This window comes from Zeugodacus cucurbitae, chromosome 6 (assembly GCF_028554725.1).
Source record: "Zeugodacus cucurbitae isolate PBARC_wt_2022May chromosome 6, idZeuCucr1.2, whole genome shotgun sequence".
NCBI lineage: Eukaryota > Metazoa > Arthropoda > Insecta > Diptera > Tephritidae > Zeugodacus > Zeugodacus cucurbitae.
The window spans coordinates 59325974-59346057 of NC_071671.1; the positions used below are offsets into that span (position 1 = coordinate 59325974).

At 35.6% G+C, this 20084-nt stretch overlaps 1 protein-coding gene and 1 long non-coding RNA gene across 4 annotated transcripts; one reads left to right on the top strand and one right to left on the bottom strand.

Annotated features, from left to right (window-relative positions):
- The first annotated feature begins 739 nt into the window (after positions 1–739).
- Positions 740–19943, top strand: LOC105217542 (uncharacterized). Of its 2 annotated transcripts, none has more exons than XM_054232789.1 (8): positions 740–2024; positions 8737–10157; positions 10227–11739; positions 11810–11948; positions 12271–12728; positions 12795–12891; positions 12969–14611; positions 14677–19943. In XM_054232789.1, exons 1-8 carry the CDS (start codon positions 1863–1865, stop codon positions 15640–15642), a joined length of 6399 nt encoding a protein of 2132 aa, XP_054088764.1. In that variant the 5' UTR covers positions 740–1862; the 3' UTR covers positions 15643–19943. The 2 variants fall into 2 exon arrangements, with proteins under 2 accessions (XP_054088764.1, XP_028899454.2); XM_029043621.2 differs by having other exon boundaries at positions 745–2024; positions 11810–11942.
- Positions 5820–16336, bottom strand: LOC128922425 (uncharacterized). Of its 2 annotated transcripts, none has more exons than XR_008471651.1 (2): positions 16197–16336; positions 5820–7442 (listed from the first exon to the last, which is right to left on the bottom strand). It is a non-coding gene; the product is annotated as an uncharacterized LOC128922425 (long non-coding RNA). The 2 variants fall into 2 exon arrangements; XR_008471652.1 differs by lacking the exon at positions 16197–16336 and adding an exon at positions 8664–8802.
- Positions 19944–20084: the final 141 nt, after the last annotated feature.

Below are 20084 nucleotides of genomic sequence, written 5' to 3' on the forward strand. Positions count from 1 at the left end.
GCCCAATTAGAGGACGAAATTCCCGAAATAACAACAGAAGACGCAATGGAATCAGAAATCGTAATCCTAAAAGATCACGAAGGAATGGAATAAGAAATCGTAATGTCAGAAGACAAGGATAATACAAAATAGAATAAAAATTTGTTGTTTTTTTTAACATAACATGACGTGCTTAATTTTCATTTAAAGCTAGATTTCAATTGCTGGAACATAATCGAAAATGAATATTTCAGTTGATCACGTGGTGGGAACAGAGAACATTCCCCAAAACTTTTGAGATACGCCGTTGAATTTGCCGTCGGTCTAATAAAAATCAGGTGCATGCCGGTTACCGAGACCCCACTGTCTTGGAACAGGCGTGTGACAACGTATTATCTATTGATTTCCTTTATTACAGTAAATGCATTTGTTTAGTTCATTGAGCAGAATATAAATTAAAGAAAAATAACACTATGGTCAGCGGTTATCGGTTAAAGATATCGGGGGATCTATTTTTTTTTTGTTTTTGATTTTGATTATCTTATTTTCAACAAACCTTTTTATTATTTGTATAATCTCATCGATTATAATACATTGTTAATAGAGTATATTTTAAACCATACCACTTTGCTAATATAACTCAAGAACTTGAGTAAATTATGTTTGCCATTTATCACGCTTGAAGGGTTGCATTGCATATAATAGACGTTTGTAAAAGTGATATATACGCTATTCATTTAAATTTATGATTCTACTGAGTTTGTGAGGAAATGGTACATACGTATAATTACGAAAAAATGGCTTTATTGTACAAATTTGCTTTATTTGTCAAATATTATCAATTTTAGTGGCATCCCTGCGTCATATGCCATGTTGCCAACTTTTCAGAATTTCGAAATACCTACACACACAGTCTTTTAACGCCAAACCTCACCAACACAACCACGTCAAATTCTCACACCGATGTACACATATACACATACACTAACAAAATTCACCACCACTATTCCTCACCAATTCTCACACATATAGCGCTCTGCGCACCATTTTCAATTTTCCACTGTCAAATTTACTACGGAACGAAAGAGAAACGACGACGACGATGAAGACGATGTAGCAAAACGCAAGAAATTGAAATTGTGAAGCGCGTACGAGCGAAAATTTGTGAAAAAATTGTGAAAATACGTGTTTTTACGGATTAAAAATGTATAATTTTATGAATATTAAAGTGGAAATTTGTGAGGTATAAGTGCGTGCAGTTAGTGAGTTAATTTCTAGCCACGATTAAAAAGTTTGATTTTTGTGCGCTGCCGTCGTCGATGTCACAGTCGCAGCTGCGCTCGAAGCTGCAGCGAGGACGTCGCGCCCGTCATCAACGTTGATATACCTAGTGGGACCCGAGACGAGAAGAAGCCGCCGCTGCTTCTATTTGTATTGTGTAGCCGACGTATATGCGGCGCGAATGGACGAATGTTGTGTGAATGAGTGCGTGTGCCACAGAAGTGGCAGTGGCAAAACGCGCAGAAATAAAAATAAGTGAATTGATTAAATATACGCAGGCACGTATTAATTTTGAATCGTATCTCTGGATCGGTTGTTTAATATATAATTGAAATGTGCAGAAAAATTATTAATTTCAAAGCAAACGGTGGGAAATTATACTGAAAATTTTTAGTGGATGTGGAAGGAGCAATACTAAAAAAAAAGTATAAAACAAAGATAAGTGAAGAGGGTTAGCAGAAGAATTAACTTTTTTTCTGTTTCTATTGGAATATCAATATAATGTGTGTGAAAGAGACCAATAGTGGATCTAGTTTGACAGCAACAAAGCAATATAAATCATAAAAAAGAAATGGTGTAAAGAAGAAACGTGAACAAAGTGTATGATAAAAAGAAATTTACAAAAGAGGAGTGCAGTGAAGTGTGTGAGTGGGAGAAGTGGAACAAACGGAATTGTGAAAGAAAACATAAAAATAACTATTCCAAATGCAGGAAACGTCAACAAAATGGATAATAAAACAATACAATTGGATTTCAAATTACTGGTAATTAAGATTGCATTCAATGAAACAATGCATTTAATTAAACGTCTATTTATTATTAAATGGTATATTATTATGCATATGTTTAAAACAATGTTTATATTGTTATATACATATCATTACAAGGAGCATGCTTATGTAGCGCGCTAGTAATAATTGAGAGCAAAATGATTAAAGTGTTGGGCTATCTTAAAAGACTAATGTGAACATATTTACATGTTCATATCTATTAAGAAATATTCAATATTAATAAAAATGTAGCTATTTTTATATTCAGTCGATTTTTATTTAGTGGATATACATTTAAAAGAGAAATTTTGTAGTTTAAATAGAAACATACCTGTTACAATGCTGACGTTAGTTCCAGTCCTGTCGTCCACTTTAAACCCAAATAAACGTCGTGATTTAATACCGATATTCATTCATCCTGCTTGCATTAAAATAATTGCGGTTGTTACTCCCGTTATTTTTCGATAACATGTTTACACTACATATACGACGTGAAACTCTCAGTATAGTTTTAACTGTAATTATTAATTTTTGGATTTATAATAGTGCGATAGCATTAAAATATGCAACAGAAACATCAAGTCAATTGGTATCCATATTGAACGTTATGTTGTCTATTTGCGTACTTCTCAACTTCAATAAATGCAAAATATTTGAATATTTAATCAGGATAATTGGAAAATGGTGGTTTTGCTGAATTGGGACTTGTTTGTCAGTATAATTTAATTCGATACATATTTTGCGCTAACGACAAATTTTAAATTAATAAATTTAGAAAAAAAAACAAAAGACTCAAGCGACAAACTACACATTATAGAGAACTTTTTCATATATGTAATCTGATTTAGTGATAAAACCGTGTTCAAATGTTTATAAAAATTACTCCGATATCAAAATTTAGTTTTATATTTTATGTTGTATAGGTAGTTAGCCGATATTATACACACATTTAATTAATGAGAGCCAAAAATAGAAGAAGTCAACCATTATTAAATGGAGAGGATGGAGAGCCAGAAAATAGAAGAAGTAAACCATTATTAAATGGGGCAAAAGTCTCTAATCTACTAATTGCCAATTCAAATATGGTTAGATTGCCGAAAACGGACAGCTCTTGGTCAGATAAAATCCCGATAAATTCCGGTATCACAAAACCAGCTGTCGTGAGGATTGCTGAAAAATCTGTAAAATCAAATTATAAAAATACCGATTTTTTTTTAATACACTCGCTTGCCTATAAATCCTTGACATATAAACAATTCCTCAAGCTTACCACAAATAGCAATAAAATATACATTGAGCGCAGTGTTGTATGCTTTTAATACTCAAATATCGACATTATATAAAATTTGATAATAGGAATTATATACATACTAAATACATACGTTTTCATAATAAAACTAATTGCAAAAAAGTTCTTTAAATATAGTAACTTGAAGCTTTCACCACTGGCATTACTTTTGATTCAATATTTACATTCATACAAACACACATACAGGCAAATGTATCTGCGTATAAAAAACATACGTATTTACATCGTTAGAAATGTATGTATGTAAATATGTAAGCTTATAGTCTAAACTTGTGTTCATATTTAATTCTAAGCGAAGGTGGCGTAAAGTATGTACACAAGAATATACAGACAAATGTTTATGTACTCAAATATACATATACTACATATTAAGCACAAGTATAGAGAGTATTTAAATTGCATATTTAGGCATGTAGCTAGATGCCACAACTGCGGCTATTTCTCTCTAAAACAACGATAAAAAGCATGAGCAACTAAAAATCCAAAACAACCACGCGGCAAAGACAGCTGAGATGACGACGATGTTGCTGTCAGCAGCAAAGTCAGCGCCAACGTTAACGTTATAGTGCGCTTGAACGCAGCTTTAACGTTAACGCGCGACGTCGTGATATCGACGTCTATTACGAAAATTCACCGAAGCGTCGAAGGAGGCAGAACAGAACTAAACTTTTGCTGCTGCTGCTTCGGTGACAGTGGCAGTGGCAGCAATTCGACCAGGCTAGTGAACCAACGAGCTACAAAATATGTACGATACATATAAAAACATATACATACATGCATACAAATAAGTGGCGGAAGGTGGTAGCAGTTGTGGCAGTGGTGACGTTGACTTTAGCAGCGAGTGAATACAAATTTCAGAATGAGAATAGAGTAGAGCAAAGTAGTAGAAAGAATAAACGAATATACTTGCATACATAAATATGTATAAATTTATATATAGCATACATATATACGCCATTAAAAATATATTTATATACTTTTGTATCAACAACATGTATGTATCGACGTATGTGCATTTGTATATGCAAATGTACAAACAAACATGCACACTGAATATTTGGTGTATATGTCTGTATGTATGTATGTGTATATGTGCAATATGTTAAAAATAATAAGAGAAGAGAAACTGAAACAGCATAGAAGACGATGTGAATGGAGCAAAACGTAGAGTGGAGTGGAGCACATAGCCTGAATCTATGTAAACATATACATTCATACATACATACACTTATACCAAACACATAGTGAATGCAATTAAAGTGTTGTTATTATTTTGTTGTTGTTGTTATTATATTTTTTATACATGTTCCTTCTGCTTTTCTCCACGCCGTTTTTGTTTCTTCTTGGCTTAATTAAATCCCCTTTTAAGTTTCACAATTTAAATTTTTATCACTTCTAATTGAATTTATGTGTTTCGGTGTATGCAAGCGTCAGACAAAACGAAAATTCATATTTGAGCTTGAAAGTATGGATGCGAATTCGCAACTTAAATGAGATTTTATGTAGTAGAGGCATGTAGATAGTATATTTGTAGAAATATGTAAATATTTATGCCTACTGTAGATGATGCACGAAGTAAAGGGTTCTTCGTTTTGTATTCTTGGACGTATGGATTTTTAACAAAAGTTTATTTCATTATTTAGGGGCTCTTGGGTTATTAACAAATTTATAGACTTCAAAATGTTCCCACTATATTTGGGTCCACTACAGATTTTTATTCAACAGATATAAACTATAGATTTGTACTCACGTACAAAAGTATATATTTAAATGTTTTAATCTGCATTTATTATTTCATTGCTAAAACTATTTACAACAACAGCAATAAATAAAGTTTTAAGAAGTAAATTTAATTATATTCAATAATTGTGTTATGGCGAACCGTGGTCAAAATTTAGATACATAAATATGTTTCATTAATTGTTCTCTCTTAATACAAATGCAATTCATTCATTTTAGCCTCTAAAATGTAAAAATGTGTGCAAACATCTAAGTATCTAAAAAATGTATATATGTATGTATGTATATTGGCATTACCGAATTGCTTTGTGCCAATTTAGCGATGCACTTGTTAAAAATATCCTCATTTTTGTTATTTGTTCGAAAAGACTTGCGAAACACTTGTTCTTCTATGTATATTCTACAACTGGCTAGCTATCTGTGAGTAAGTGTGTAGTTGTTAGATTGGTTAGCGCGCTGCGTTAAAGTAGTATGACCGCTTCTAAAAATGCACTGCCCCACTTCCCACTCAAATGAATAATAAACGAATAAAACGAGATAAAATAACAACAAGAAGCTAGAACTAGAATAAAACAAAATCTTCAACTGCACAAACTGCTGCAACCAGCTATCAGTACATTAGTTACAGACATAAGTATGTATGTATAAATATTTCTTTAGAATGCACTAAGTGAGAATACATAAATACATTAAAGATACCGGATAATTAGGTAGTTATCTATACATTTTTATTAGGTGACTGTTCTTCAAATGTTAACTTTATACGTTTGTACATAATTCATATGCTCTTTGAGTTGATAAATTTTTACATATATGCATACATAGAGCAAATGCATCAATAATTCTAGTTTGGAAACTAATACCCAATCTTTTATAAAATTTTACAAAATTTTCAGTATGAGAGTACGTAATTTGTAAAGGCTACTGACAATTTATGGACATCGCTAGTTAATGAGTGATATTTTGACTCCAGCGACATCTATTAAAATAAGTACCTACATATATGGTTACTATCTATTATTTATACAATACAAATTACAAATTTTGTAAATACATATAGGAACATGTGTAACTGTAAAGGTGCTTGAATATAACAGTTATGAAAAAATATGTTATATTTGTAAGAGTACTATCAATTATTTAGTAGTTACACTATATGTTTTCTCAATTGTCATATATAGTTCGTAAATACTTTTATAAATACATAAATATATACATATACTAATAAAGCTCCCCTACAACTTTTTTGTAAAAAAATTATAAAATAAATACTAAATGTATTCGTATTTTTGTATTTATAAATTGTTAGCATTTGCATTTGTTATTACATATGTATGTATGTACATTTGTATTTGAGTGCATAGCTCGTAAATTCCTTACATAAGTATCATATTTAAATAGTAGTTCTTATGACAACGCATCATGTGAAAGCCGCTCGTTAAAATAAATACAATTTATATTTATGTATGTACGTCTGTTTGTATGCAGTATGTACTCAACAAGGCATATAGTCATAATCATGCTTGTAAATAACTATTTACATACACAGTTATGTATTTCTAGTGCAAATCATAATGCAAATGTAACATACACATACACGAATTACTCATTTTATAATATTTTTGGAAATACAACCAATTTACATACTATTTTTAACTATAAATACAAATAAGATGATATATAAATCTTAGATACTTTTAAGCAAGTTATATGTTTAGATAAAACCTCGTTAACTTTTTTAATTTTTTGATCAATTTTTATTTTTTCATAATTAAATTTCGTTTATACCAGTTAAATTTAGACAATTGTTTATATCCCACTTAACGTAGCCCATTGGAAGTCCCTTGTTGTACTATTTTTTGTTGCAATGAATTCTGATTGGAATTTATTAGTTAGTATATTCAGAAAAAAATGTGTCCGGTTTGTTGAAAATAAACTCATTTCCCATTTATTAGTGAGGTGTGTTTGAATATTATTCGACAAATTGCGGATTCTGAAAGAACAGCTGTTGGATTATATTAAATGATATTCTGTTTGAATAATATTTGACATGTTTGTAGATTATATCTCGCACGAAATCTTTACCAGCGATCCATATACAACTTGCCTCCTGCACTTGCAGTAATATTCTGCATTTGTAATCCCAATTTCAATGTCTATTGGCCAAGCACAGGTCCATTGAGGTACACCAGCAAATCTGCGTTATTGCATTACACAATTTTCCACAGCTAACTAATAATGCTTTTTAAGGCCAAGTAAGATAACGGATATTTACTAAATAAATGAATAAAATATCTGTATGTAATCATAAATTCTCCAGCGCATTTTATGCATTTTCTATGAACCGTGTGCACTATAGGTATCTACAAAAAAGATATGACAAAAAAAAAACGTAAACATTTCATGAAGTAGGCGGATGGGTAGGTGGTGGTGGTAATGTAATATATGTATATTGGGAGAGTAGGCAATGCAGAAGTGGAAAGCGTGAGGGATGGAAAACATGTTAGCTAGAAAGCTTGGCGCAGTGTTATATACATATTTACATACAGACATACATACATACATATATATATATATATATATATATATATATATATATATGCATGTTTGTGTAAGTCTAAAGCAGGAGTTGTAGACAAACTAACTACATACCTCCGGTGTATGAGAGTTGCCGAAAGAGGCGCAGAGTAAATGCGGATAGAACTTGATTATCGTGCTTTTCATTCATTTACTCAACTTTAGTATTTATGTATGTATTTATTTACATAAATATACACGCGTATGTACATATACGCTTATGTAGTAAAAATATGTACGTATATTTAGATTTTAATTTCGTGATGGCGCTTTATTTACAACTTGGTTTAACATTCATACAAACTCGTACAGTTGTTTAGTTCGATGTATGTATGGATATACTTTTGTATATTCATATAGTAGTAGCCAAGTGTTTCGTATATACAAGCTCTTTTTATTTTGACCGTTTTTCGCATAATAAATTGATTACATTTGCAAAATTAATTTGTTTTAGCTAGCTGTACTCTCAAAATCGATTTAACTAGCATCAAATAATGTATTTAATTTTCGATTTAATTAAGTTTGCTGTTCTGCTATTTGCGATTTGTTTACACACATTTTATTCTTCGTAAACCAATTCCTGCAGAACTTGTAAAATAATATTTTCTCAGTCTCAGAATTCTTGTACAGAACATGTTTAGTCCCTATTTTATAGCTAAACACTGTATTTGTTGTTTATTCTTTTTAAAAGTATGCCTAGGCAAGATAGCTTCACCTTTACTTGATTGTTTAAATACGGTAATTTCTCTCTATATCGTGCTCTGTAATTTTTTCGAACATAACCCAAATTATGATCAAAAATTTCACCTTGAACTACTCTAAAGCAACTTTTATATGCTGGAAGAATCAATATTTCGAAAGCAGCATGGACTGATTGGCTACTGATAAACTGGCAAGTCAATGTTTCTGCTGGAGAACATGCTCTTCCTTCAATAATACTATATACAAACTTGCAAACTGAAAATCTTTAAATACTACATATTATAATTATAATTTACTGCACTTACTGCAATCAATGCTTACATCCACTTTTTAGACTTTCTCAGCATAATAATCATACATTTTTCCCTACAATTACAGGTAGGGCAGTCACTAAATCTGCTCGATAGTCTCGACGATGTATCTCAATGTGATGCGCTTCATTATCTGCTACGAACGCTGAAATGTAAATATCCCGAAGCTTGTGAACGTGTGACAAGGTCACTTTTCCCCCATATCACCGATGAGTTTGCTAGTTCCACAAAAACGGCGAACAAGAAACAATTGCAGCTGCAATTGTTGCTCACTGCCAAAAAGGAAGAGATTAAAACGGAGGATGAAGGTTCAACAGATCTTAATCAGAACTTTGAGAAAATCCTTTGCAAGGAGGAGATCATGTGTCTCGACGAGGACGATGAAGACGGTGTGGGTGGTGACATGGACATAGATGGCGATGCAGAAAATTCGTCTTCCAATAATAGAAGCCTACATTATAACAACAGTACACATGCTCTCAAACAAGATCCGCTCGATCTGATACCCTCGTCTATTATCAATACGAGACACATGAGAAAAGTGAATTCTAGTGCACTCTTTGAGCACGCAATTGTGGGCAATAGTGTGGGCGCCATTTCACGTTTAGGTGGTGATGACAGTTATAACAGTTGGGATGACTTAGCGTCATGTGAACAAGAGAAGAACTTGTTACGTCATAACACCAAAAACAATAAGCACAATAATTATCCTAGATTGCTAAGTGAAAAGCACGTGCTCGGTATTGATGAGCGAAATAATCCAACTACGAAAGCGAAAGATGACTATTTCTTCTATCCTGATAATGAATGGACCATACACTATCATCACAGTACGGGTGAATTCAATGTGCGCGCCTATAAAAAACTATTTCGATTTCGCCTACAAACAGCGCTAAGTGAAGTGCATAGACCCTTCTTAAAGAAGTTCTATAAGAATTTCATTGTTTCTGGGCAGCTGTTGGGCACGCGACCGCCATTACATATACTTGACAAACTGAGAGAAGAACGTCTGGAAGAATGGCATCAGCTACGTCTGCGCAAATTGGCTGCAGCTGCGGCAGCTGCTGCGTATTCGCAAAGGCGGCAAATTTTACCTGCGATCACATTTGATTCGGAGCTGGAGTCCGAATCTGAGTCGCAAATGTCGACGTCGGTAGCAGCGCCAGAGATGTTGAAATTCGAAGAGGTTACCGATGAAGATGCGGGCGCTGGCCGTCTGGTACATGGCATGGAAATGGGTCCGGATATCGAAGATGTTTTAGGTGGTGGTAGCAGCGCAAGCGGTAGTGGCCATAGCAATAGTAGTAACGGCGGTGCCACCACAGATTTGCAGACACTGGTCGCTACGACGCCGGAAAGTGTGTCGACGATGACGACAACGATAAACAATACGAACACTGCTTCATTGGCGGGCGGTGAGAGCACGAACAGCGGTAGTTTGAGCAATAACAACAAACCTTTGCTACATAATCAACAGCAACAACAAGGGTAATATATTTTTATTATAGTTGTATAACTGGAAATAATAATGTATTAAATGTTTACTTAACTTTACAGAAACAACAGCCTTGTGATAAATGGCCTTACAGCAAGCAATAATATAAATAATCTTAGCTACAATAGTCAGCAATTAGCGAATATTGTTGGTGATCTTCCAAGTGTAGCTCCCAAGGAGCAAAATCAACAACTACAATCACTGCAGAGCATTAGTACACAAATTGAGCGGCAAAATCGACTGTTGGAACAAGAACAGCCAAATTTCTCTAAGCAATATTTACAAGAACGAAATGAACAACAGCTGAATTCCATACATTTTCCGACGCTAAACGATGTCGCCCGCGAGAGTGTGGTAGACGGTGCCACCCTGGATAATGGCAGTAACAGTAGTGCCAATATTAACAAAATCGGATCCATGCTATTGCCAGGACTGAATAATTGTAGTAATAGTAGTGGCAGCGGTAGTGGTAGTGCTAGCGGTCCAGGCGGCGATTCCACGGCGATGAAAAAATTGCCTGAAAGTCTACAAAACAATGTGCTGAATGCAAACCAGTCACATTTTTTGGGACTTCAGCAGCAACAACAGCAGCAGCAGCAGCAAGAGCAACAGAGGCTAATAAAACAGAATCAAAAACCAGATACTCCACAGCTGCTGCAACAGCAGCGTAACGTTAATGCGAACCTGCAACAACATCCACAAACACACCCGCTAACATTGTTGGGTGGCATGGCCGAAAGTGCGCAGCATCAACTGCAGCAGCAACAGCAGGAACAACTACAGCTGCAACAACAGCGTATGCAACAACAAGGCACGAATGCAACGGCGTACATTAACAGCATCGACAACATACTCGATAACGGTAGTTTGCCGGCTGTGTTTGAACAGAAGCATCCACAACAGCATTTCAATGCGGAGTTGTTGGCGCGTTCACCAGCACTGCAGCAGCAAGGTGCGCAGCAAACCGCAATAAACGCACATGCGCAAATCCAACAGCAACAACAACAGCAAATGCAACACACAATGCCCATGTTGCATATGCATCAGCAACACGTGGACACGCTGCAACAGCAGCAGCAGCTACATTTGCAACAGCAGCAACAACAACAGGCTGGTACGTCTTCCGCTTGCACAGCACCTACATCAGTGGCGTCATCTTCGCTGTCAATGTCAAGTGCACTTTCTGCGACGCCTAGCAACATTTTGTCGGGTATTTCCGCATCTGCATCGACTTCCGGTTCGATTTCCTCAGCTTCATTAAACGTATCCTTAGGTCTGGATGATAATGATTTGTCGCACGATGAGGATGATGACATGGATGAACACGATTTGGACGACATGGAACCGAAGCAGCAACTCATTGATGGCGGTAGCAGCAGCAGCACTTCGCTGCAAGCACCACCCGGGGCACAGGGCGCTGCTGGCACTGGTACTGGCGCGAAGAAGGCAAAACCCAGTTATCAATGCTTGCAGTGTCCCAAATCGTATCGTAAACGGAAATCATTATTGGATCACTATAAGATTCATCCAGGTTTTTGTCACGATTGTGGCCAACCGAATGGTACATCATTGGAGGTGTGTATAATGGAATTTAAATTTCAATTTATTTCATTCTTATATTGAAATTATAAATTTATCTTTATAGGAAATAATTCATCACAATCGAACAGTGCATGCCAAGGAGTTTCCATTCGTTTGCGACACGTGTGGCGAATCCTATTCGCGTCGTCAACAATTTCATGCCCACGTCGAATCTCACAGCAAGAAAGAATTCAAAAGTGAGTGTGAGTGCCTGAAAATTGTCGAAATACTAACACAAACATGAGTGTAGACTGTACCTTAAGCGTAAATGAAGTGTAAATTTCTATAATTCATGTATATTTAAACCATGTGCACATGGGCAACGATCTTTTGTGGCTTTATTTACCCTCAAATTGGTTTGCACACTAATTTTTTCATACACGGCACTTTGACTGTTTTATTTAATAGTTTTTTCGTCATTTTCTCTATTTTCATGTATAAATTTGTATGTAATTTTTACTAATGAAATACAAATTCATATTTCTTAATGTTAATATTTTGATTTTGTATCTCTTATCACCTTAGCTTATTCGTGCATAGAATGCGGGCAAAAGTTTCCACACAAGAAACTGCATCAACAGCACTTAGACACGACGGGCCACAAGGCTGACGGTGCTATATGTGAGGTTTGCGGTGCAGATTTCCCCTCGAAAAATGCACTCTATCAGCATATAATACGTGTCCATAAAAAAGACAACTTTTTCGAGTGCCACATTTGTCAGAATCGTTTCACATTGAAAGCGAATTTGGAACGCCATGTACAGCTGCATACGGAAGTGAAGCGAACATATGTTTGTGATATTTGTGGCTCATCGTATTTTACATATCCAGCACTAAAAGATCATTACAGCAATGCGCATACCGATGCATCGGAATGTAAGTGCACTTTATGTGGCAAGCGATTTGGTTCTGTTAAATCACTGCAGCGACACTTGCCATCACATTCGGAGGAGCGACCACATTGCTGTTGTTATTGTGATCAGGTAAGATACATTTGTTGGATTAAGAAAATTCATATTTTTTAATACTTATTTTTTTCATGTAATTAGACCTTCAAGTGGAAAACTCATATGGTACGTCACAAGCAAACCGTTCACGGTAATCAACCACCGCCGAAGAAAGTCAAACGTTTTGCCAAGGATGAAGGTTGGTAGTAAATCAAATTCGATAAACATTTTCGGAGTTTAAGAAATTTATTATTCTTTATATCTATTTACATCCAGAAATGATATCTACACCAGATATGCCGGGCCCTCCACCCGCAAAAATGGCAAAGAAATCAACTACGAGTAAACCAAAGCAACAGCAGGCGCAACAACAAAATCCACAACAACAACAGCTGCAACGAGGTGTGAGTAACGTATCTACACCACCGCCGCTCTCCACCACACCTGGAACATCGCAACAGGATCCATTCAATGCATCGATGATTAGCAACAGCAGCTCCCAATCATCCACTGCGTCAGCTTCGGCGTCACAGCATTCGCTGTCAACCAATGAATCCCAACAGAATTCCATGTATACTCAGAGCTTTAATGCCGAGAAGTTGATTGGACATCAAACGCAACAGCAACAGCAACTTCAACAGCAGCAGCAGCCCCAGCAACAACAACAGCAACCGCAACAGCAGCAACCACAACAAGCATTAGCTCAAGCACCATCACAGCTTTGTAATCCGGCAGCGGTAGCACCAGTGCATCATACGCAACAACAGCAGCTCCAACAGCCGCAATTACAACAACAACGACCGACACCTCCTCCTGCGCAACAGCAACATCATCGTCGAACACCGAACACCCCGGATGGCACTGTGAATAGCGGTGGTGGCCCCGCAGTGCTTGGTGTGAGTGGTAATGCGAATGTACCAGGGAATAATCTTATGTCACGACTAAATAACTTCGGTCCTCCTGCTGGTGGTGGTGTAGCTAATATAGCTGGTGCGTCAGAATTCCACTTTGATCCCAACCATGGTGCGTCTGCTGGACAAAGCAACGCCAGCGCCTACCAGCAACATCAGTTAATCAATCAATATCAACAGCAGCACCATCAGCAGCAGCAAGCTGCGTCATCAACGGCAGTGGTCCAACAGCAGCAACATCTGCGCAGCCATACACCGCAAAGTCCGCACCAACCACATGCTCCACAACAGCAACAACAACAGCAGCATTTTACCTCGCCGCACCATATGCCTGCGACACAGCAACAGTTGCATCATCATCAGCAAATGCTGCATCATCACCAACAAATGCAGCAGCAGCAACAGCAACAACAACATCGTCACAATCAACAACGTTCACCATTGCACCATGCCACCCCTGCTCAACAGTTGCAACAGCAGCATCATCAGCCATCGCATTCTCCGCAACGAGGACGTTTGCAGTCGCCACAACCGCAACAATCGCCGCTACAGCATCAACAACAACAGCAGCAACAATTGCAACAACAGCAACAACAATATGCGCTGCAGCAACAATCAAATGAAGCGCCTTGGGCTAATATTGGATTTGGCGCTAATGCTTTAAGTGGTGGTGTAAGCGCTCAGCAACCCCAACCGCAGCAGCAGCAACAACCGACACCTCAACAACAACAACAACAGCAGCAGCAGCAAGGTGTCGTTGCTCCCAGTGGCGAGCTGAAAGACAACCCCTCCAAATTCTATATTGTTGACACACCCGATTTCCTTGGGCTTCCCATGAATGTCGGTTCAAATGGTGGTCCTTCCGGTGCCACAACACCGAACTCACTTACTCAACAACAACAGCAGCAGCAGCAACAGCAACAACAGCAGTCGGCAGTTGGGCCGAGTGGTAGCGTGAGTAACAAGCAGCAGGAATCAGCGATTGGAGGTGAACTTATGAGCTTTCAGGTATGCTTTGCTAATAAATTATTTTAAGTAAAAATTTGAACTAATTTCCCCTTCATCCTCCGCAGAGTATGTGGCCATCCGCTGGATCTGCTGCCTCACAGATGATGTTCAGTGGCGGAGCACATCAGCAGCAGCAGCAGCAGCAACAACAACAACAACAACAAACGCAAAGTAACGCCCAAAGCGGGCAAAGTGGTGCTGTAAATGTTAGTGGTGGCGGCGTTGGAGGAGGCGATCCGCACAATTACAATAACATCGGCAGTATACTAACGAATCTCATTGACACTGCGCCAAATTCAATGGAGTATAATTTTGATATAATGCAGCAGGGTGGCGGACAAATGGGCGTATCACAATCTCAAGCACAGGCACAACAACAACAACAGCACCCACAAAATCCACTTTCTGGCCACCAACAGCAGCAGCAGCAACAGCAACAACAACAACAGTCGCAACCACAACATCCACTCTCCGCTCACCACCACCAGGCGCACTCGTTGCAGCAACAACACCATAACGCTGCAGCTGCTGCTGCTATTGGAAATTACGGTGCAGCCGGATTAATGCGTCACACTAGCTTATATGGCTCGCCAAGTGGAGCTTCGCTGTATGACACTAGCGCTGCGGCTGCTGCCGCCGCTCACCACCACCATCATTTGCCTTCCCATCACCCGGGCTTAGGGGAATTAACGGAACAACAACAAAAGAACAGCTTTCAACCATATCATCCACATGCGGCATCACATTCGCTTGGTGGACATCATCCACTAGCGCCAACCGCCCACCATCCACTTGCCCCCCACTTATTGCCACCACCACCACATGCCAGTATTTACGATCGCAGCGTTGGCGGTGGTTATCCGACAATGCTAATGGGTGGTGGCGGTGTTGGTGGCAGTGGCGATGAACAGAAAACTGTGCTGCCACCAATCAGTGATTATATGCATCACATACAACAACAACAACAACAACTGCAGTCACAACACCCGCAACAATCGGACCTAGTCTACTATCCAGTGAAAAATGAGTGACACCTAAAATAGGGCGTGGCGTTGAGTGGGCGAACAACAATGAGAGGTGAACAACAGTGTTTTAGCGCCAACAGTAGCATAAGCGCTTATGCTGCACCAAATCGGTTGATGCCAGATCACCTGAAAGTTAACATGAACAACAATAACCACCACTCACCGCACCAACATCAACTACCAGCTTTCAGACATTATCACAATCATAAAGTCGGCGATGCACATGCGCATGCACAACTACCCTTACATCACCATCTGCAAAACTACGCTTCTGCACATCATCAGTCAACACACGCCTGGTGGCATACAGTGACAGCGCTTGGCGCCACACCGTCCGCAATGACCGCACAAGCTGCAACAGCCACAGTTGCTGCGGCCGGTGTATTGGGAGAGGATGTAAGTGCAGCAGCAGCATCTGCTATATATGCATCAACAGCAACTAAGAGAGGCGAACATTTCTTGTAAGTTAGGATTATAAGCAACAACAAACATTAATTATATATATAAAACTATATAAAAATAATTAAGTATATATATATAATATGTATATACATACGTACATATACAGAACGATATATTAAAGTAGTTAGGATTACACAGGCTGCGATTTGAAGCGTCAGTATGTAAACATATATACATATATACTGATATATAGACCATGAAACTCTAAAGCATACACTCCACATTGAAGAACAACGCTATTTCGTTATATAATTTGTATGGAAAGCAAGTCACTTGCGCATTCAAAATTTGACATCATCGGTTAAGAAAATTTAGTTTTATAAATAGATAATCTTGGGTCGGATCGAAGCTTTTTTTTCCTTTTTTTCAAAAATTAACAAAAGGTGGTCTCAGAAATTTTTTTCTAGATTTTCGGGTCCTTAAAATTCGAAATTTAAAAAAAAAAGAAAATGCCTCGACCCAGCCCAGGATAATTATGTATTCTAAAAGCTGTAGAAATTTAATTAAAATCTACTGCGGTTTTCAAGTTACAGTTGTCACCAGTTTGTTGTCTGTTTTTGAGAAAAAACGCATTTAAAGTTTTATACGAGCGTTTTGGAGTGCCTGAGCGCTCTTTTTTATTTGTCGAATAACTCGAAAAGTATTTAACGGATCAACTACAAATTTTCAGAGAATATTTTTAATATGTTACACTTAAAGAAAATGCAAACAAATTTTGATTTTTTGAAAATCCGACTGCCGCTAGCCCCTGAAAGCGTTGTGGAACGTAAGCGCCGTGGAAATAGACTAGTGTATGCTTGCTGTTGTACATATTGCAAAAGTTGAGCCTCAAATATTATATATATGACCGTAATATCACAAATTATAATTTATACAAATATGTAAATACTTTTAAATACAATTAGTGTTAAATTATACTATACATATGTACATACGTATGTACATAAACACATGCTCACAGCTACGATATAAAAAGGGAATGGCAACATTTAAATAGCAAATGTTGCGCTATATCATTGAACCGATCAGCTACATAAGAGGACTTGCATATAAACGTTATATGCGATAATAGTGAATGTCTATATTGTATATACATACATACGACGGTATAATAAAAATAACAACACTAGTGTTATACATCCTTAGTATGTAAGTGAAATTATTTGACTACGCACACATAAGAGACAGTTGAATATGTTTTACATACGTATATATATTTACTTTTACTAGTTATATGTATGTATGTATACATATGTACATATATATAATTTTACTCATATATATACATATAATAAAATATATTAATATGTATATATGGTTTATATTATTGCTTGTACATACAAAATTTATATATACTACATAAATGCAAACTCATAAAGCTACGAAAGAGTTCTACATACACACACACACACCCATACACACATTGCGCATTATTGTTTAACTTGTTTCGTAGCTTAATATCTCGAACAAAACTTAGCACACAATTATTTTTATATACCCTTTTTTGTTTTTATTTTTCTGAATGTGACATTCATTTGCTCTAGACTAAACCGTTATCACCAAAATATCTCTTTTGTATGCGTTAAAGTATACAATATCTAATTACCATCTTTACATAATACATATATACAGCTGTCCTTGCAACTATTTATTATTCATTTCAGTACTCTCAATACCCGATTTTTACTCTATAATAATTGTATATATTTTATGCAATGACATATAAAGAGATTTTCAATACGAACACATGGGCACTTACATAATTCAGATTTTGGTTTGTTTATGTAAATGAAAAATGTATTCTCCATTTACATATATTTTGGGCGACTTAACCAAAAGATAATGCCTTTGAATAATATCAACATATATTTTGTTTTTAAATATGAGATTCTATTATTTTAATTTAATGTGTTTATATTGGAAACATTTTTATAAAAAACAAATTCATAAATATCAAACTCATAGTTTGTCCACATACAAATATACAAAAATAGTTTTAGAACTGCACGATTGAATGGTTGAGCTGTTATTCGACAAGCTAAAAGTGCTGTAGTCTTTTAGAAAATATAACAAAAACATGGCTTTTGTAGCCTGAAACAAACTGGTTTAATCCACATTATATATTTTTTTTTGAGTTATCAAAAAAAAAAACACAGTAATTGTATCATTCAATCGTACACCGCTAAAACAGTTTTTATACACAGAAAATTCAAGTTTTAAAAATTCATATCACACAATCCTTTGGTATTGAGTACAAAAATTGCATCAACCGTTTACTATATTTAATGATTCTTCGTCTTGTTTTGGTATTTTTCAATTTTACAAGAAGAAATATTTTCAAAACATACCATAACTCTTTTTTATATCAGTCATAATTTCCTCTTCATTCGTTAATAGCAATTTGGTTCTGAAATTTCGTCAACAAAAAATGTTTAAATTGTATAATAGTATATTCGTTGTGCTAAAACTCCATACTTGATTGCATATTTTAAACATTTATTGTATATTATGTATAAAAGTTGTGTTAAAATTATATAACCTCACTTACAGAGAATGACAAATTTCATAATCAAATTCTTAATTAACAAATTATTTATTTCCGCTCACATATTATTTTATCGCTGTAAAAAAAAATCTCAAAACGTACACATATCCAAACTAACTAATACAAAATTATCCATTTCATTCCTTAAACCATAAAAAAAGTAAAAAAAAAAATAATAAATTCTATAATATATATGTGCAAGTGCCTAATTGTATTGGGACACACACACAGGCACACTTTTCTTCTCGTTTAATTATGCAACTTGCTCCTGATTAAACATTTCATTATATGTATATACGTTTGTATATACTATATGTAGGCGCTGTTAAAATTTCTTAAAGAAACAACGGCAATACGTTTATCGTAGTAAAGAAACTAGAAATCTCCTTTTTCCTATTTACCTACTCTTCGTACTCTGTTTACAACATTATATTAGCCCATTAGTCTAGCCTGTACGTATGTAGTTTAAGCTAATCCTAAACGAATTAAACAAAAAGAAAAACAACAAAACCAACTCCATAAGAATCTAATACACTTTATCGAACTTAGTTGTAGAGGTCTACTACTCATTAGTTTTCTTTCTTTTTGTTTTATATTTTATACTTATCACAAGCACTCTCCCGTCATCCGCTCACCTCTACACCCGTTGCTATTTTTGTGTGTATTCGTTTGCATATAACTTGCAAGTTATTGAAAAAGCATCTACATTACGCTCGAAACAAATAATCATTGTTCTTGTTAATATATAAAAAATTTAAACTTAAAATAGACATCCACATAAATTATGTATACATACATATTATTATATTAAAAAATTGTTTTATTTTTATTATTATTAATTTTTTCTTGTAACTTATAAGCAATTTTATATACATACATAAAGAACAAACACAAAAGAGATGTTTATATATTGAGAAATCAATAAAAATTAAAAAAAAAAACACAACAACAATACACATATTTAAAGTACGTACGTAAATAGTAAAGCAACAACAAAAAAAAAATTAGTTTTATGATGAAAACAAAAGCAAATAAAAAAAAAATTATGAAAGAAAATACAAAAAACAAATATTTTAAATAAAATTGTAGTACTTTTAAGAAGCAACAACAACAACACAAACCTACAAATTAATACATACAAATTAAGTAAAATGGTAAAAAAAATAACAACATCGTTAGAAATGGTAAACAAAATGGTTGAAAAGAATTGAGACAATTGAAGATTTGTATTGCATTACAAACAGCATATTTGTATATTTAATAAAAATGATAGTGAAATAAATGCGAACTTCGTTTTAAATGTCTTTCTTTTTATATTCATATAAATATAGTATTTATATTAATATTAATTATTTAATTTATGTATGGATGTTTCCAGCTCGAACAGCAGACAATGTGTTGCTCTTTAAATGGTGACTCACGACTCAGATGATTTTGAAAA

Coding starts and splice junctions, on each gene's coding strand:
- LOC105217542 (XM_054232789.1), top strand. CDS start 1,863: ATGATAAAAAGAAATTTACAAAAGAGGAGTGCAGTGAAGTGTGTGAGT. Junction 10,158..10,226: donor AATCAACAGCAACAACAAGG/GTAATATATTTT, acceptor TTAACTTTACAG/AAACAACAGCCTTGTGATAA. Junction 12,729..12,794: donor GCTGTTGTTATTGTGATCAG/GTAAGATACATT, acceptor TCATGTAATTAG/ACCTTCAAGTGGAAAACTCA.